General features: G+C 53.1%; 2 protein-coding genes across 3 annotated transcripts; one reads left to right on the forward strand and one right to left on the reverse strand.

Annotated features, from left to right (window-relative positions):
* Nucleotides 1–101: 101 nt before the first annotated feature.
* On the reverse strand, nt 102–9,155 carry INPP5J (inositol polyphosphate-5-phosphatase J). 2 transcript variants are annotated; one of them, XM_025933396.2, is made up of 13 exons: nt 8,998–9,155; nt 6,206–7,359; nt 5,743–5,859; nt 5,503–5,611; nt 5,185–5,301; nt 4,674–4,849; nt 4,150–4,261; nt 3,900–4,009; nt 3,578–3,761; nt 1,523–1,660; nt 1,284–1,361; nt 1,063–1,167; nt 102–863 (listed from the first exon to the last, which is right to left on the reverse strand). In XM_025933396.2, the coding sequence occupies exons 1-13, from the start codon at nt 9,100–9,102 to the stop codon at nt 357–359; spliced, it is 3,012 nt and encodes a 1,003-aa protein (XP_025789181.2). In that variant the 5' UTR covers nt 9,103–9,155; the 3' UTR covers nt 102–356. The 2 variants fall into 2 exon arrangements, with proteins under 2 accessions (XP_025789181.2, XP_086538167.1); XM_086682041.1 differs by lacking the exons at nt 5,743–5,859; nt 6,206–7,359 and having other exon boundaries at nt 8,998–9,153.
* Nucleotides 9,156–16,567: 7,412 nt separating this feature from the next.
* SELENOM (selenoprotein M) lies at nt 16,568–19,263 on the forward strand. The gene is made up of 5 exons (XM_025933368.2): nt 16,568–16,955; nt 18,152–18,187; nt 18,372–18,406; nt 18,759–18,837; nt 18,915–19,263. The coding sequence occupies exons 1-5, from the start codon at nt 16,836–16,838 to the stop codon at nt 19,071–19,073; spliced, it is 429 nt and encodes a 142-aa protein (XP_025789153.1). The 5' UTR covers nt 16,568–16,835; the 3' UTR covers nt 19,074–19,263.
* Nucleotides 19,264–19,360: the final 97 nt, after the last annotated feature.

A 19,360-nucleotide genomic window follows, 5' to 3' on the forward strand; every position in this document is an offset into this window, starting at 1 on the left:
GTGCCTGGTAATTGTCAGATCTGTCATCGTCTTCCTCTAGAGTCTGATCCTCTGACTACCCCGACCCCCAGACTGCTAACAAGTTAGGAAGGAGTCAGGAGTGATGCTGGAGAATTTAATTTCTAATTGATGACCTCCAGGATTGCCCCCCCCATCCCAGATGGGGGCCAATAGGGCTTTGCTGATTGTCACAGTTGAGGTGCCGGGACTCAGTTTGGGGGACCCCAGATGGCCACCCCTGGCCAAGACAGTGGCAGGTGCGGATAAAGCTGGAGCAGCAGCAAGAGGGACACAGGTGGGTTTGCAGAAGATTGGGGCACAGTGGGGACTGCCTGGGCCCATCTGCCCATCCATCCTCAGGGCCCCAGGCCCCCTTCCTCTAGCCCCTGCCGGCCCTGGGGACTGGGAGACAGGCTATGAGGGGCTGGGGCTTCCCGATTAGGTCCCCAGGAACCGCCACCACCAGGGTCAACAGTCTCCAGGCGCAAGGCAGGCAGCAAGCCCAGGCTTCGAGGCACAGGTGGTGGGAAGGCCCAGGGACCAGGCAGCCCAGAGGGCCCCTCCTCACTACTGCCCCGGCTGCTACCATCATTGCCCCTGTCAGGGGCCATCCGAGGCAGGCGGCGGCTCTGGGGTGAGGGGCTGCGGCTGGCACCGCGGCGTTCACGGGATGAAGGCCGCAGGGCAAGGCCGGGGAAGCGGGCCAGGCCCGGGCTGCGGCTACGGTGTCTCTTGGACTTGCCAGGGCTGGGGCTGCGGGACTTGGGTGCAAGCAGCTCCAGGGTACTGTCATCCTCGTCCTCTGAGCTGGCACTTGAGCTATCTGTGCTGCTGCTGGCCAACTCCGAGGTAGGCAGCGAGATCTGGGAGGAAGGTTGGTTACTGGTTTGTCTCACTCCCCAACCAGCCACTCAAGGCATCTTGGAACCACTCCAACCCTAGCCATTGGCAGACCCAGGAAGGTTAGGCTACTTGTAGGAGATCATGGAGCAGAATGTGGAAGCTGGTGACATTTGAACAGGGGCTTTTAGTACCCCTGGTCCTGCAGTCTGACCTACTCACCTGGAAGGGCTCAGTGACACCGATGAGGATGCTGTGGGTGTGGCTATAATAGCCCAGTATGAAATCTCCATGGCCCTTGGGAAGTGACTCCTCACTGAAGGTCACCTGATGGGCCCAGGGCATAGGCCCAGGTTGGGGTCAGCCTCAAAGACTGACCAAGCCAAGTCCTGAGCCCAAGGGCCACAGGGACTTCCTCCCACTCTTCCCCTCCCCTTAAGTACCTGGTAGATGTTCCCATCCACATCCTCATGTTTGGCCCAGACATAAGCCACGTAGTCCTTACAGTGGCGGAAACCCACCTGGGGCGAGAGGAATCAGGGTTATGACTCCTATCACCTTACTCCAGTGGCCCCCCAGTGTAGCAACAAACTCTGGAGAAGCCAGTAATTCCCCCTAGGTACCCAGTTGCTCTTCCAGGCCCTCCCTTCCCTGAGTCACTGACCATCCCTGCCCTTCTCACCCGGTACAAGCCGATCCAGTCCCAAGAGCTGCGGGCGAACACTGTTTCTATGCGGTACCTCACCACAGCCTGCTCTGGCCGCACCCACTCATCTGCCACCTCCAGCCGCACTAGCGGCACGTCGTCCCTGTAGGCAAACTGCCCAGGGGCAGGGGGAACATCAGGGGAGACCCTCGAGTATCCCATGTACCTAGGGCCCTTGGGCCTGAGTCAGCAAAAATAGGCTGAGATAAAGGGTCTTTGAAACCACCTTACAGACTGGGAAACTGAGGCAAAACAGGTCTAGGATAGGGACGCCTGGGTGGCTCAGTCAGTTAAGCATCTGCCTCTTGATTTCGGCTTAGGTCATGATCTCATGGTTCATGGTTCAAGCCCTGCAGCGGGCTCTGTGCTGACAATGTGGAGTCTGTTTGGGATTCTCGGTCTCTTATTCTCTCTCTCTGCCCCTTCTCCCCGCCTCTCAAAATAAATAAACTTAAAAAAAAAAAAAAAAAAAAAAAAGAATAGGTCTAGGATAAATGCCGGGCTTTCTACCCTCCAGCCCAGGGCTCTTTATGCCCATAGCCTCGTAAGGGAGTAAGAATACAGCTTTGAAGTGAATAGTGTAGCCCTGTTTCTGTCATTGCTCTTTCTCTGTCCCTCAGGACTCAGATGGTGTGTCAGCCTCCAGCTTTTGTCTGCTCCCCTGTTTAAGTGGTTTCAGGTTTCCCTCACTCCTCAGTTTTTGAGCCAGGCTGTTCCAGAAGAAACCAGCACATCTTCTCCCTGTCCCTAGGTTCCTAACAGAAGGTTTGCCTGGGGTGGCCTCTTAGAAACGCTCTCCAGGGCCTTGCAGGTCAAAACTCCCACTAAGCCCCGTTCTGATTGTGTTGCTTTGGATGAGAGACTTAAGTTCTCTGAGCCTCATTTTCCTCACCAGTAAAACTAGGAGGAGAATTTTGATATCTCAGGGCCTACTAAGGCATTCAAAGGGATGACAAAGCCACAGGGACTAGCATGTATTAGGTGCTCGACAGGTAACATTCTGCAAGGGTCAGAGTCCTTGATGAGGAGGGGAGGTCAGGGTACCCAAAAGGAGTGGCACTCAAAAGTCACCCAGAAGGAGTGGTTCTGGAGGTGAGGCTCCTGACTGAAGGTTAAACTTCATACCCAAGTCTCTTACCAAAGATTATGGGAGGCCAGATGTGGGCAGATTTGCATTCCCAGCTGAGGATACTGGCCAATGGCCCACTGACTGACCACATGACAAAGTTACCAGGGAAAACATTCTCTGGTCTGCAGGGTTCCCTCTTATCAGATCAAGGGAATCGGAGAGCCCAGAGTTGGGTTTCAGGACTGGACAGGCGGGATCTACCCTCCTCTGCTGCTGAGAGTATGTGCAGCTTGGGGTACATGCCTACCCCACTGGAAGGCCTCAGTTTCCCCCATAGAAAAACAGAGTGTTGGACTACATGGTCTCTCAGGTCCCATTCTGACATTCTAGCATTTCTCCTTTTTACTTTGCCAACCAGAGACCTCAACCCTAAACACAATGTTAAATTATAGTAACTAGAATTTAGCTTTGTATTTTTCATGTCTCTACTCCTCCTCCCCATTACTACCTCACTTATAGCACCTGGCACATAGTAAAATGATAAACAAATAATGAATAAATATGAATAAAAACTATATGGAGTCTGAATGAACATTTTGATTTTGCTGGTCTTATTATATGAATATATAAAGCGAATTTTAGCATAAATTGCCCTAATCCTTTCTCAGAACAGAGTTAGGGATTAGTGGAAAAGGCATAGACTCTGAAATTAGGCTAGCTTGGGTTCAAATCCTAATTCTTCTGTTTATCAGCTGTGTGACCCTGGTATGATGCTGTGTCTCTGAGCCTCAGTTTCCTCATCTGAAAATGGAGATCATAACCCACTCCCACTCTGCTATGATGAATGGATGCTGCTGAAGGCAGGTGCAAGGGATTACTGGTGGGCCATGGGGATGTCCCCATGAAGGGATGCTGAGCTGGACCTGGGGATGTCATGAGGGGAACATGAAGCCAGGACTCACCTGCAGGATGAACTGAGCAGCCACGGGCTTGTGATCGCTGACTGTGTATTCCATGTGGCTACGGTAGCTGTACTGGGTCACCTTGAGCCGGTGGCTTTCCCGTCCTGAAGGGCTGGGACCCACACTTGGAGCCTTGACCTTCCACAGGATACGGTCTGTCCAGGCTGGCTTCCGCTTCTTGGCACTGCAGTGAGCAGGGGTGACCCAAGTTTCAGGGGATAGGGTTTGAGGCACAGCCCCCAGCCTTACTTCTTGCCCTGCTTTCTTCCCTATCCAGACGACTTCAGCCCACGTGTCCACCTCGTCCCAGTGCTGAGCTCACCTGGTATCATATTTGTTAGTACCCACATCAAACTTGAAGGTGGGTGCAAAGTTGAGGGGCCCCTCCTGGAAGCCCTTCAGGATGGGCCAGGTGTTCTTGGCCATGTTGAGCTGTGAAGGTCCAAAAGGGCAGAATTGGACAACAGCTTGGACAGGGCAGGTGAAGGCAAGGGCAAGAGCTGAGGATACAAAAGTGTGTCCAGTCATGCTCTGTGTGCTTGGTGTTTAGGGTGTGGGCTGGGATTCTATACCTGGTCCTTCTCCCAGAGCTGGTGGAGCTGATCACTGTCAATGGCAAACTTGACAAAGTGCAGGTCATAGCTCTCAATGCGGAAGTTGAGGTCCCCAAACCAGAACACGAGGCTGTTCAGGGGTGGGGGTCAGGAGGGTCCATGGGGCGAAAGATCCTTCTCTACCCCCATCCAACGACAGCACTGGATGCCCCTAGTGATGATGCAGTGGGTGGAGTGGGTGGCAGCATATCTACCCTGCCAAGGAGCAGCAGGGGGATGTGGATCTAGAACAAAGTTAGGTTCTGGGGCCTTCAGCAAGGCCCCACCCCTCAGCAAAGCTCCACCCAGCAGGCTCTGCCCCACCATCAAACTTACCAGCATTCGTGTTCCTAGATGTAGTTTAGGTGGTCACCCACCCCCATAGGCTCTGCCTCTCCCCCACAAGGTCCACCCAGGCTGGCCCTCAGGTTCCTGTGGCCAAGTATTTGTACTCTGTCTTCTGAGACCCACCCTTCCTTCACCAGCCCTGCCAGCTCCCATACTCGTGATCCAGGATGCCATGTGCCCCGGGCCCCTGGAACTGCTGGAGGCTAAGGATGGTTTGGAAGTTGTCCTTGCGCTGCTCTGCCTTGTCCATGTGCGCTGGCAAGTGGCAGTTCAGGAAGCAGAGCATGTGCCCGAAGGCCGCCAGTCGCACGCTCACTCCACCCTTGTTGCCCTTGGGAGACAGGGTGGAGTGAGTCAAGGGTGGGGCCTAGGCAAATAGAAGAGGCACTGAGCGGGGCAAGAGAGGGGCGAGGCCAGCCAGCCCTTAGAAAAGGCTTAGAGAGGGGTGGGTTCTAGGAAAGGATCGGAACACTGGGATGGGTCAGGAACAGAAAGAGGGCTGGGTCTAGAAAATGGTGTGGGGTGTTGGGCGGGGTTGGGGAGAAGTAAACCTCAGGGTAAGAGGTGGACAAAGGGGAGGGGACCTTGCCTATGCTTGGGGGACCAGGGAACTAATCTATAGACCCCTTGGGGCCTTGTCCCCTCCAGGGCTGTTCCCATGCTCACCCAATAGCCTCCCAGGCCAGTGCGTGTGCAATCAGTCTGCACGTCTCTCAGGAAAGGCAAGTGGTAGTACTTGGCAAACAGCAGCAGGATGACGCCCTGCATCCGCACAGTACTCACCTGCGGCGAGAGGCAACGTGGCTGAGGGACCCCACACAACTCTCCTGCCCCACTGTGCCCTTTCCCCAAGTCTTTCAGATCTGCTCCTCCATCCTCCTATTTCACAGACCTGGCAACAGAGGCCCAGCAGGCCCCACGGTGAGTCCAGGGGTCCAGGAGTCCAGGGGTCTCCACCCTTCCAGGGGCTGAGGGAAACATTACCAGCACGAAGTTGAAGGGTGCCAGCGCGTCCATGAAGAGCTCACTCCACTGGTCTGTGAAGAGTGCATCCTTGAGCCGCTTGTTGATCATGGAGTTCACTTCCTGCAACCTGGTGGTGGGGTCAGGGTGGGAGATGAGGTCGCTATGGGTCTGGGAGTGCCCTAGAAGCCCCTCCCATGGACAAAGCTCTGGGAGGCATAAGGGGTTCAGGAGCGGGGTCCACATGCCCTGCCCCCTCACCCAATGGCAATCATGTCCGACCCTTCACTGTCATCGCCACCGCTGCCCAGGTGGAGGAGGGATGTGACGTCGTCAGGGGGCATGGCGGTGCCCACGTTCCACGTGACCACAGTGATCCTGGGGGTGTAGGAGGGGTTATCACTGGGCACCACTCCCTCATCTTCAACCTCCCTCCCACAGGGCTCTTTCTGGGGAAATAAACTGAGGCAGGCGTGGGTGTAAGCTCTCAGAAGGACTGTGGGCCCAATATCCCTCCTATTAGATTCTCCCGGAGGGAGGCAGGGGTGGGCAAGTCCCTTAGCAGGAGATGCTGTCTTCTAAAGATCCCACAGTAGGCACAGCACCCGCAAGGAGTCTTCCTCAGGGAAATAAATTGGGGCAGTGTAGGGTAAGCCACCCTAGAAGAATGGCTACTTTTGGAGCTCAAGCCCCACCAACCCTCCTCGGGAGAGGGCCCCCTCACCAGAAGCCAGGGTCGCTCTTGCAGGTAGGCTGAGCTGACCAAGAGGATGATGAGGTGGATGTAGAAGGGGAGGTGGTGACCGGAGCTGGAGTTTCTTGGGGCTGAACACTGGGGCTCAGGTGTCCACTAGGTCCTGCCCCCTGGGTGCTAGGCCTGGGGAGGGCCATCTCAGGGGCGGGGGGGACGCAAGGGGAGCGGTTGGGAGAGCGGCTGGGGGAACGACTGGGAGACCTGGGTGGCTTGGGCAGAGGTGGGGGCACAGTCTGTGCCGAGGAGGCCCCTGGCCGGAAGGTGGGGGACAGAAGTCCTGGGGAACGGGTAGTAGGCTCTGGAGGGCTCTGGCTCACATCCAGAGGCAGGGTCTGGGGTGGCCGGGACAGGACAGGATCCTCAGGGCTGCTGCGGGGGGCCTCAGGACGGGCTCTGAATGAGGGGGAGATTCGGGGGTCTGGGGGTGTTTGGATCAAGGATGTGGAGCCCGAAGGACCAGATGTCTGAGCTGAAGGCTGGAGATGCCCTTCAGAAGAGGGGAGAGGTTTAGGGGCTGGGGCATCCCTCTGTTTAGCAGGTGTCCATCCCACAGAGGCTGGGGTTGGTATCACAGATGCTGGAGCCAGGGCCTGTTCCTGAGAAGATGACAAAACTGGGGAAGAGTTGGAGGGGGGCTGTGGTGTCTGCTCCTCAGATGCCAGGACCAGGCTCAGGCCCGAAGCAGCGAGTGCTGGCTTGGGTCCCACGGAGGCAGGTGGCACCTGCTTCTGGTCCCTGGATGTTGGAGCCAGCCTGGGCCCCAGAGTGGCTGTGGGAGGCCTTGGCCCTGCTGAAGCAGACATTACCAGCTGCCCCAGGGATGTTGGAGGCAGGACTGAGCCTGAGGTCACTGGAGGAGGCTTCGGCCCAGCTGGGGCAGACATGACTAACTGGCCCACAGACGTTGGAGCCAGGTTGGAACTGTGGTGGGCAGGAGCGGTTTTCTGCCTGCTAGGGGTAGACAGCGGAGCCAGGATGGGTCGGGGAGACACCAGAGCCAGCCTTGGCCCCTCTGTGGAAGGTGGATTAGCTGCTCGTGGCCCCACAGGTGCTAGAGCCAATCTTGGTTCGGAGGGTACTGGGGCTGCATTCTCCTTCGCTGGGAGCTGAAAACTTGAGTCCACCTTGCAGAAGACAAGTCAAAGACTTAGGGTAGCCCTAACCAGGGGCTTGGGCCCCAACTTCCATAGAGACCCCGGTCAACTCCATCTAGCTAAGAAACGCACATCTTTGCAAGGAAGTTCTTCCTAATTTCTCACCTCAATCCATTCTGCTGTGAATCACCTTCATTTTGGGAGGAAACAGGATGCAGAAACTTATCCCCTCCCTCAAGTCTGACACCTCTCCTAGATGGGGAAACTAAGACCCCAACTCAAAGGAGGCAAGGTGTGAGCCTGAACCTAAGGGTTATCTCCTTGCCTTCCTGGCTGACACCAACTCCCTGGTCATGCTGGAGCGTTGGATGGCTGAAGCCATCTTCCCTTGGAAACGCTCCTTGCATTTCCTGCTGCTCTCCTGGCTAAGGGGTACTGACCTGACACCCCAGATCTGTCCTCTCTGGACACTTCGGGTCTAGCTTATTAAATACCCCTCCTTCCCTTCACAGCACCCAGGAACCCTCAGGTTCATCGCTGCCAAGCATCCCGAACTCCTCGGTCGTGCTCCTGTTTGTCCTCCTCATCAGTACCCATAGTTCCATGTAGGAGCAAGACCCCAGGACTAAGACTGGCCATGTCAATTCCAAGCCCAGCTCCGTGTGACCTTAGGCAAGCACCTCTCTGCCCAAGACCTCAGTTTTTGTCTATAAAATGAAGGAATTTGGTGAAGGATCTCTGGCCACACCTTGTTCCTGAGAAGCCTTGGTCTCATAGTCTCTGCATTTATGACCCCAACATTTGCTAGGATTTCATTTGAGCCCGTGGAATCATCCATTCTCATCAAGTGTGATTCTAACATTCAAAGTCCAGGATTCTGTTGATCCTGGCATTGCACTTCTCTGTGCCCAAATTGTACCTTCTCCCCATCTCCCCTACCTTTGAGGACAGGCAAGCATGTACCCTCTTTTTGTCTGGCAGGTGGAGTGGGGGGACATGAGGCCCTGCTGGGACCTTCTCCCCCTTCCCATCTGTCCTCTGTTTCTGATGCCCCTGTCTCCAGAAGACGGGATAAAACGTCCTTTGCCAGGGAGAGCAGAAGGTTTACACTCGCCCTGAGGTGGCCCCATTCCTGCCTCCAGACATGCAGCTTTGTCTGTGTCCAGTGTCCTTCTCGGTTCAGAGAACCTGAAACTCTGCCTCCACCTTCCTCCCCAAACTTAGCTCTTTGAGGCTGCATTTTGGGCATCCTCCTTGGCTCCAAGTGTCCCCCCAACCACCACACCGCCTCCAGCACTAACAACTTAGACATCCCAGATGTCACCGTTTTAGTCTTCAGGGACAAAGACAAACCTCCTCATTTTGCATTGCTTCAGAGAGAACAAGCAACTTGCCCAAGGTCACACAGCAAAGCTGGAGCACAGCTGGATTCCCTGACACCCAGTCTAGGGCTCTCCTGGGGGCTCCTAGCTATGGATAACTCCATCTCTCTCTGGGTGTCCCATCACTGCCCTCTCAGCCCCCAAAGTGTCCTGTTTGCCTAGCCCCTGCTTGGTGGGCAAAGGAGAGTGCCAGCCCCTCAGCCAGGGGCACCAGGGTGCCTGCAGTGCGTGGGGGTGTGTGGGACCAAGGATCAGGGATGGGAGGGCTAGGTTTTAGGGGTCTTACCTTAGAAGGTGCCTCAGTTTGAGAAACCCCATGGGGCATGGGCAGGGGGCGCAGGCCAGCCCGGGTCCCTGGCCTCTTGCTGCCACTGCTGCTCTGGCCCTCCATGTCTGCAGCCCCTAGCAGCCCGGGCTCCCTCGGGCTCTGGCTCTAGCTCCTCCGCTCCCGGGAACCAGTGATGTCATCAGCCGTTTCAACCTGCTGAGAATTTAAAGACACAGGCACCCACTTCCCAGCCTAGAGGTGGCCTACCTTCTGGGAACCCTTCAGGCTGACTGCTGAGGCTGCAATGGCCATGGGGCAGGGTGGAGATTGTGCCCATTGGCCTGGCCTGGTTCCCAACTGGCAGCATGGAGGGGGCTGTCTGTCTGCCCCATCCTCCTGCCAGTAGGCCTGGTTGGCCCTTATTCAAGAGTAGGATATTGACACACCTGAGGATAAGGTAGAGACAGGTAGCTCAGAGGTCAGCACCCTTTTCAGGATGGCAGAGGCACCTGAATCCCTGCCATGATCCCGCAACCTTCTTGACTCCCTGCCAGCCCAGGGCTTGCCTTGGCCCCCACCTTTGCCCCATTTTCGGGCCTTGGTGCCCGCCCCAGCCTGGCTTGATCCTTTCCATCCCAGAGCCAGACACTCAGGCTCCAGCCACTGGAGTCCCCTCCCATTTCAGCCTCAGCACCACCCCCTGCTATCCTGCAAACACTTTGTCACCAGCCCAGGTTGCCTCCACAGGCCAGCCCCTCTCATCTTTCTTCTCAGGCACTCACTGGGTGTGGTTTGGGTGAGGGACTAGCTCAAGGTCACCTGGTGAGCTGGGGAGGTCTTGGGAGTTTCAGTGAGGAAAGGGAGTTTTCTCAGTGACCCAAGACCCGCAGGAACCAATTGGGGTATCTGGGGGTAGGGAACTAGGGTGGAGAAAGGCCCAGCAGTGGGGGAACAGACTGGCAGGTCAAATATAGGCTTGGGAAACTTAGAAGGCCAAGACCCAGCACGGGGTCTGGGGAAGTGTTTGCTGAATGAGCGGTTGACTCAATCACTGAGTGAGAAGAGTGAATGCGTGACAGGGCTCAGAGGTGGCCAGGGAGGATGGTGGGCCCTCTGCTTCTGCCTCTTTCCCTCTCTCACTTTTATCTGCTAAGCAGCCCCTGAAATCCTGATTCCTCTGGAATTGCTCGATTGTTCCAAGAGGAGTGATCTCACTCAGTTTAGGAAGAAAAGGTGCAGCGTTTTGTACCCAGAGCTCTCTGTTGGTCAATAGTCACCTCTGTATCCCCATGGGACTACGTGGCCCCTGTGTGAAAGCCATGTGGACAGATGCCTCATCCCCTTCTCCTGGATGGGCTTCCCACCTCTGCTTGACAGTCTCTGGGTCTAGTCTGTGTTTCCAGGCCAGCGTCTCTGTGAGGCTGGGATTTGCAGCAGCAGAGGCCCAGGTCACATTAGGGCCCTGGAGTAGAAAGGATCTGGGGGTGATGAAGGGTGGTGGAAGTGATGGTTACCGGGCAGGTGACTGTAGTGGTGGAGATAGTGATGTACACGATTATGATGTTGGAAGTGGAGGACTGACACGGATGATGGAGACTGTGGCGATGGTTCGTATAAATAGAGGTGGTGGAGGTGATAAGGGTTATAGATGTTGGCAATGGTTGAGGTAGTAGAATGAAGGGAGGATGGTGATGGTGATGAGGGTGATAGTAATGGGTGAAGGAGAGGTAGGGGCAGGGAGACAGTGGGGGGTGTTATGTTGATGGAGGAGGAGATGGTGGTAGAGCTGAAAGTGAAGGTGGAGGGGGTGGTGAAGGAAGAGGTGAGAGTGGACATGGTGGTGGTGCTCAAGCCACTAAAGAGGGAAGGACAATTTGAACTTAACCCTGCCCAGTCCTCTGACTCCTATTGTACAGAAAAGAAAGCTGAGGCCCCCATGAGTACTAGCCTCGGATGTAATCCCGGAAGCGGGGTGGGGGCAGGGACTGGGATCTGTCATAGGGCTCAGCCATCCAGGGGTAGGACAGGGGCATCAATGTCCTTCGGAAGCCAGGCAAATATCATGCAAATGAGCAAGAAGAGCGTTCCTGCACACTGCGGGACAGCCCAGGATTTTCTATCATCTTCTCTCCCTGAAGTCAGATCCCATAGGGGATTTTGTTTCTGGCCCTGCCACTGACTTACCTGGGGAGGTCACTCCGGTTTCTGATTTGTGTAAGGGAGATAAAAATGATACGTACCACCTAAGATTGCTGTGAAAATACAAGATAACACATATGAAGTGTTTAGCATGGAGCCCGGCACAAGCAAGCTCTCAGTAAGGGCAGCTGCTCTGAAGTTATCATCACCAGTGCCATCATCGTCATCAATATCACCATCATTATCTGCTCCAACCTGCCCATTTGGTTGATCTGAAACTGATCACTGGTGGCCCAGTGTTAGTTACATTCCTGGGGGGAAGGGAAAGGGGCTCTGAGACCCAGATGTGGCTTTGCCAGGGGAAGGAGGTGGGGGGGGGGGGCGGACCCTGGGTGAGAAGGGAGCAGGGTGAGAGCTATATTTGAGCTCCTGGTGTGATGACTCAGGAGGTTGATAACAGGCTCTGGGGCTCCGGGCGGCAGGCTGGGGGCAGCTGCCAGGGAGAACCGCCCCCCTGGAGACGGCTGTCTCCAAAGGCCCCTCCTGGCTCCCTCCTTTCACTCTAGGGAGTCGGGGTGGGGGGTGTACTAAGGCAGAGGGTACATCTTGTCCAACCCTCTCTTGGAAACTCTTAGTGCTACACTTCAGGCTGTTTAGGTCAGGAATAGGAAAGGAGGGAGCTGATGATTGACAAATTATCTCACTTACTCTCCATAGTAACCCTGTGAGGTTGGTAATAAGATCCCCATTCGACAGAGGAAGAAACTGAGCTCTAGGGATTACACAGCCAGTAGGGGTCAAAGAGTAAGGTTCCTGGGCAGGGAGTGAATAATTCTCCCCCGTAGAAGTGACTGTTGAACTCCTTCATTGAAGGAGAGTCAGTATTGCCAAATTGGAAAAAGGAGAAGTGTCCTGGGAAGCAGAGGGAGGAGCAGGGACAAAAGAATGGAGTATGGAAGGTCTGGGCTATGAAAGCGTGTAAAATTTGGATATGTGCCCTCATAGTCCTTTGGCTCAGAGTAAATCCACCATAAACAGGGAAGGCAGACTTTCTCTTTCCTATTCCTTTTCCTTGAGCCACCTCTCAAGAGCACCTGAGGATGGTAATGGTACAAAAGGGTGTGCCCTCCTTCCTTTTGCTCCCTGACCACCCTGACTGAGGCCCACAGTAAGGGAAGTCACACTGTGGCCACTAGCTGATAAATCTCTGGAGATGTACAGTGTGCCATAGGGTATTATGGGAAGGTGGAAGAGGTAAGCATTAAGGAGGTCTTCCCTGAGAAGGAAGTATACAGGGCACAGAAGAACATTTCTCCTCCCTTCACTCCAAGGTTCCTTACTGGTACTGAGTGCCACGTGTTATGTCATTGTCTCCTCATTCTCACCTTCTCGAGAGCACAGGTGTCATCCTCACCTCCCATTCTGCCCCACAGGCAATGGGTTTCAAGGAGAAGGAGTGACTTTCCCAAGGTCACACAGCTGGAGCTGAGCTCAGGCATCCCTCCTCCCTCTCTTTTGCTCCCCCTCCTCCCAGACAGCCCAGCACCCGCTGTCAGCTGCTCTGAAGTGAGTGGCTATTTTTATTCTGGTGCGAGGGGATCTTGGGCAGCAGAGCCATGTAGGTTAGAAGGCTCTAGGACACCGGCTTCGGCAAGGAAGGGGAGGCTTACTGCAAGAATATAAACTTGCTTGGGGGCTGTTGTTTCCTGCAGGCTGACCTGCCCTGGGCTCCCATGTATCCAGAAATTGCTTTTCTGGAGTTCAGAACTGTGCATAGAGCCAGACTAAACCCTGGCCCTGATCCCAGATCCAATTTGAACCCTAGTTTTGGTGTTAACTGAGCCCTGATCCCATGCCAAGACTAAGCCTATACCTTACCTTGACCAAAGTCTTAGATTGAACCGTGACTCTACACATGTACTAAACCCAATTGGGGCCCAAGGCTGATCCAACCCCTGAGGCTGATCCCAGTTTGAGACCTTGATTCTAGACCCAGATTAAGCCTTGATCCTCACCTAAGACTGAGCCATCGTCACAGACTGAATTCTAACCCCAGTCCAGACTAACCCTTGATTTAAGACTGAGCCCCAACCCCAGGTCTAGACTGAGCTCTGAGTCTAGTCATTAACTAACCCCTGAACCTGGTGGCAGATTGAGCTATGGACTCAGACACAGACTGAGCATGGAGCCAAATCACTGATTGAATCCTGACCTCAAAATGAGCTCTGACCCCAGGTCACACAACTCTGGTAGCACACTAAGCCCTGGATTCAGACTGTGCATGGAATGTGGTCAAAGGCTGAGCCCTGAGTGTAGTCATAGACTGAGCCTTGATCCTGGTCACTGACTGAGGCCCAAGCCCAGTTATTGACTGAGCCCTGCCCTGACTCCAGTCCCAGATTCAGTTCTAAACTTGGCCTTAGGCTAAGGGCTGCCTCAGACCCTGAGTCTGACCCCATCAGAGACAAAACCCCAAACCCAGACCCATCTGAGGAAAACTGCTAGCCTAGATTACAAAATGCCACTTAAGGGCATGGTTTACAAGCAGAGATCTGTTCTGGGAGCTCTGGGCCTCCCATGGGTACTGATGCCAGAATGTTCCCGGTACTGTTATGGCCAGTGTCTCTACCACTGGTTCTACTGGCTGGCTAGTCAACCCTCAGCAGCCCAGGCTGTGGCCCTTCTAGGCCACAGCATCTAGGCTAATGCAATGAGAGTGGTTTGTTGGCATCTGTCCAGTGAACAACGTGGGCCCATGAGGCACTGAGGTTTGGCTCTGTCAGCAGAAAAGCCACAGGCTCCATGGGACCACTGGCTTCAGCCACTCTGAGGCTCTTGCTGAGGTATGGGGTAAGGTTGAGGCAACCCATGGCATTTGTCCCATTATTTTTGTAAACAATGTTTACTGTTTATATTTAGCTAATACATATTTATTATGGAAAATATGGGAAAAAGTATAAAGGAGAAAAAATTCACCCTGTAATTTCATCTACCAAGAGATGACCATTTTGACTTCTTGGGGTGTTTCCTTCTAAATTCTGTTATTCGGTCTAGGCATATGTGTCTTTATATGTGTATTTTATAAAATTGGCTGGCTACTCTGTTGATGCTACAACATCCATTGGAGCCCATATCCTTGATAGGCTTCTGGAATGGGTCTCAACTGGTTAAGCCAATGAGCAATTTCCATTCCCCTAGCCATATGATTGGATCATGTATGGACTAGTGAGATATAAGGAGACTTTTGCTAAGGGCTATTGGGAAAGAAAGCTTGCTTTCTCTCCTGAGAAGTTTACCAAAAAATATCATCTTCCCTTAATTAGATATGAATAAAGAAGCCTGTGGTCCTGTTGGCAGCCATCTTGACACCATGCAGGTAACTGGCCTAATGACAAGCTGACACTATGGAAAGCAGAATGGAGAGAGATCAGGTCTTGGTGACTTTATCAACAGGATCAAAACTCACCTGAAGCCCTCCCTGCCATTAAATTTTTTTGTTATTTGAGCCAACAGATTTCATTTATTGTTTAAGTCAGTTTAACTTGGGGTTTCAATGACTTGCAGCCCAGAGCATCACAACTCCCAACTAATATTACTGTTTTATAGCTTGATTTTTTTAATACCATAACTATGAACATTCTCCATGTCATTCAACACTATGCTGCATCATTTAAAACAACTGCATGATTTTCTATCCTTTGGAGGTAGCATCACTTATTTAACTCATTCCTTGATGTGACATGCTTAGGTTGTGACTCCAGTTTTTCACTATTATAAACAGTCGTTTTCTGTTTTTTTAAATAATATATATTTTTAATATTTTAATTTTATTTTTAAGTAGGCTCCACAGCCAATGTGGGGCTCAAACTCATGACCCAAAGATCAAGAGTTGCATGCTCTATGACTAAACCAGCTGGGTTCCCTTGCTTGTTTGTTTGTTTGTTTTTCATACATTAAGAGATTTATTGCAAAAAACTGGCTTATACAACTGTAGAGGTGGATATGGCACACCTGAAATCTGTAGGACATGCCAGTAGTCTAGAAACTTCTGGGCAGAAGGGGCTGCTGCAGTCCATGGGTGGAATTTTCTCGTCCTCAGGGAAACTCCAGTTTTGCTTTTTGTTCCATAAATCCATGCCTCAAAACGCGAAAGCCGGAAGGTACAGGGAATCCAGTGCCCAGCGACACTCAGCAGCTCCTCCCACAGACACCACTGCCCATGCCTTGGGCATCAGAATTTGAGCCAGAGCATGGACCCCGAAGTCCACAGCTGGGTAAACAATGTTTTGATAACCTAACAATTGGTCCCTTCTCTGATGATTACTTTGGGCCAAATTCTGACAAGTGGAATGACTGGGTAGAAGAAATGCTTTTAGGGTTTTGATTTGTTGAGTCAAATTGCCCCTCGGAAAACTTGGATGAATTCACATTTCCACAGCAGTAAATAGAGTGTTAGACATAGCTTATCATGTCAATAGTCTGGACAAAACTAATTATATTTACAGCCCCTAATGTATTTACAAAGAATGGGTATTAAATAACAACTCTAATCCTATTATTATTATATCTTTACAATCAATTCAATGAATGTGAAATAGCAGGGTATAAGCAAAGAAACCTGACTTCATCCATTAGGCTCAGTGTCTAGGGCCCATGACACTTTTAGAGGTTATGAATATGTTTTAATTTTCATTTCTTTTAAAATTAAAAGAAAAAAACATATAATTAATCCAGTCAAGATTGTATTCATTTTTTTTAAATCAAAGCAGTTGTCAAATGCAATATTTAATGGATATTTATTTATTTATTTATTTATTTTAATGGACGAAAAGGCCCAGGAAGGCAGAAATGCCTAAGGGTCTATGAAAGTCATCATGCAGCTTTGGCTTGATGTTGAGAAGGATTCTGATTCCCAGTGTAGATTTAACAAGAAAGAGCACGGTGATTAATTTGCTGTGTCTGCCTCAGGCTTAAAGAGGGGAGGTGGTGTCCTTATCCAGTCATCATTGGTTTGATGAGATGAGCACAGGGATGTTTCAGGTTCAAATCCCAGATCCACAACCTCATCGCTCTACTTTTCTAAGCCTGTCTCTCAACTTGCAAAACAGAGTGCACAGGACCTTTATGAGGTAAGAAATGAAATAATGAAAGCTAACAATGTTCCCGGTACTGTTCTAAAGAGCTTTATGTGTAATTAAAACTTTTATCCTCCCAGCCCCTACAAAGTACGTAACATTGCACAGTCCGCCATCATGTGTACTCCAGGGGCTTGAAACCTAGATCAGAATTTCATCCAAAGCAATAAAAGACACAAACAAGAATTCCTCAAGCCTCAGTTTCCCCCATCTTCGAGTCGAGTGGTTGGCCCAGAAACTCCCTTGTCTGCATCCCTCCCGCGCCCCCTGCCGGCGTAAGGGAGCATTGTCTGGCCTCATCCTGCCGTAGCTTCTACGCTCTCGGCAGGCAGAGGGAGCGTGGACACTCTTGGGGCTGGAAAATTAGAGGCCTGAGGGCCAGAGGAGATTTCGGACCAGAGAAGACCCCGAACCTCGCTGGGAGAGAGCTAGAGGCCCCTGGGGAGGAGACCGACAGCTAGGGGCGTGGTCCCTAGCTGGGTGGGGCCTTGAGTGGGGGCGGGGCCAGCCGGTGGACCCAGACGTGGCGCAGGGGCCCAGCGGTTCGCCTCCTTCTTGCGGATCATCTTCGGCCCGGTTCCGATGCACCTCCCGCTTCCTCCACCGCCCCTGCTGCTGCTTCTTGCGGCTCTTGCGGCTGCCGTCACCACCTTCCGGCCCGACTGGAACCGCTTGCACGGCCTGGCCCGAGCCCGGGTAGAGGTAAGTGCGCTGGTCTCTAGCTCAGGGACCACTACCCACAACCCTGTGGCCTTTTAGCCTTGGAATCACCGCTCATTTTGACCCGACGACCCTCCCGACTCCCAAATTCCCCTCAGGGCCAGAACCATCCCTCCCCTCTCCCCAGCCTCAGGACGCCCCAGCACCCACCGTGGCAGCCCCCAGACATGCGATCTTGCGGCCTGGAAATACGAACTCCTCCCCAGTTTCCCATCCGGCCGGACAGCGGGTCCGCAGACACACTGGCCCTGTCCCCTAACTCTACTCCGGGCCTGTGACTCTTCTAAACTTGCCCTCTGGAGCCCAACTTTACATCCTCCCATTATTTCAGTTTTTACTGGAATTCCTCCCCCACCCCAGTTCCGGTTGTCTCTCCCTTGCCTGAGGGAAGGAAGACTCTGGGCGCTTGCCCCACCACACAAAAGCCAACTGCATTACCAACACTTAACTCAGCAGTAGTCCCTCGTCCTCCTCTGTGGGGAAATTACCCGCCAGAGCCCCTGTTTTGTGTGTGACTTGAATCATCACAGATCCTCTACGGGCCTTAGTTTACTGTCTGACAAAAGGAGGGGGAGGAGGAGGGAAGACTAGAATGGGTGTTCCTGGGGTCTGGACTCCTGCTGGGAGGTGGCACTCTCCCTCTGGGAGTGCTGGGGGAGAGCACCCCCCCCCATGTTGGAGAAGCAACCAAATGGAGGGGCAGTTCTTCATGGGGTTAGATGGGGACCAGATGGCAGGTATCTCTAATGGGATCTACCAGGGCAATTCTGAGCTGTTTACTTCTGGTCTGCCTTCACCCTGAGGCTTTAGGGGCCAAAGACCAGGCCCCGGTCTCTACTGCCTGAAAGAAGTAGAGTAATCATTTCTTTTGGGCATTGATTGGGAGTGAGTCAACAGTCAGTAAGGTGTGCAGGCAACAGCCCCAAGGCTGGTAAGTGCCCTTTGGGTCTCTGGTCTTGCTCTTCTCTCTCCTGATGTTCATAAGCCTCAGTTTTCCCATCTTTACAGAGTTCCCCCTTTTGCCCATAAGGAACCTCCATCTCCATACCTTGGGAGCTGCTGTTCCAGGGGTAATCCATAGCCCCACCCAACTCTGGGATGAGGGTAAAATGGTCTGGAGGGTGTGGTTGGGGCAGACATGAAGGACTTCTGACCTATCCCTTTTTGTCTCCCTCCAGACCTGTGGGGGATGACAGCTGAATCGCCTGAAGGAGGTAAGTTTGAAGGAAAGGGGTCTCCAGCTCTGTCACCACTGAACTTGAGGGGAGGGTAACATCCCAAAGATTGGGTGGGGGAAGTTCCCTGGGATGGGAGTCCAGGGCGTGTGACCTTAGCAGGCTTCCGTTTCCTGTTGGTGTTTGAAGGTGGTTGGGGTCTGATGCTCTGGTTCTTCCCCAGGTGAAGGCCTTCGTCACCCAGGATATCCCTTTATAGTATCCTTTTTTCCGTTCTGGGGGAGGGAGAATGGGGAGGAGGATCTGGGAGAATCTCCTTCCACTTAACTTCACAGATAGGGATGACAAATGGTTTTCATCTGACAAGTGGAATTGATTGATAGTGACTGGCCAGAGAATTTCTAGGTGGTAGGCAAGAGAAATTGACTAGTGATGGTTGCCACTGACACAGAAAAAGAGGGCCCTTTGCTTCTTTGAACTCTAATTTCCTCACATGTAAATGTGGATCCCTACCCTACCTGGGCTAAAGAGGCAGCGCTATTCACTTTCTGTTCGTAGGTGGGAGACCCCACCTGCCTCAGGTCACCACAACCCACCTTAACAACTCCAGTCACAACATGGTAATGAAACATCTCCCAGGGGCAGACCCAGAGCTAGTCCTGCTGGGCCACCGCTACGAAGAACTGGAGGTGAGGCCTTGGAAGCCAGACGGGGGGCGGGGCTAAGGGCGGGGCGAGGTGCACTGACCTCCCTCTTCTACTTCAAGCGAATCCCACTCAGCGAAATGACCCGCGAGGAGATTAATGAGCTTGTGCAGGAGCTCGGCTTCTACCGCAAGGCGGCGCCTGACGAACCTGTTCCCCCAGAGTACCTGCGGGCGCCTGCTAGGCCCGACGAAGGCGCTCCGGCCCGCGCTGACCTTTAAGTCCGGGTATGCGGGCCCGCTCCCTCCCTCGCCTGAGCCCTGGGGACAGAATGAAGCGCTCAGCGTCCCGGGAACACCTCCCTCGCTGAGGGCCGACGCCCCGTCCCAGAGCCGGCAGAGATGGAGTTGGGGGTTCTTGCTAACCCCCTTTCTTCCCTCCCCAGCTCAATTAAATCCTCTTCAGCCTTAACTGAGACTTGACTCCTTCTTTGTTGCGGGAGGGTGGGGAATAGGAGCCCCCCTAAGACTCCCAGCATCCCCAAATACTTGGCTGCTGGAGTGGGGAT

The sequence above is a fragment of the Puma concolor genome, chromosome D3, assembly GCF_028749965.1.
Source record: "Puma concolor isolate L17-30 chromosome D3, mPumCon1.1.hap2, whole genome shotgun sequence".
In the NCBI taxonomy this organism is placed as follows: Eukaryota; Metazoa; Chordata; class Mammalia; order Carnivora; family Felidae; genus Puma; species Puma concolor.

Coding starts and splice junctions, on each gene's coding strand:
- INPP5J (XM_025933396.2), bottom strand. CDS start 9,102: ATGGAGGGCCAGAGCAGCAGTGGCAGCAAGAGGCCAGGGACCCGGGCT. Junction 5,860..6,205: donor AAGAGCGACCCTGGCTTCTG/GTGAGGGGGCCC, acceptor CTACACCCCCAG/GATCACTGTGGTCACGTGGA. Junction 3,762..3,899: donor ACTAACAAATATGATACCAG/GTGAGCTCAGCA, acceptor TGCTCACTGCAG/TGCCAAGAAGCGGAAGCCAG.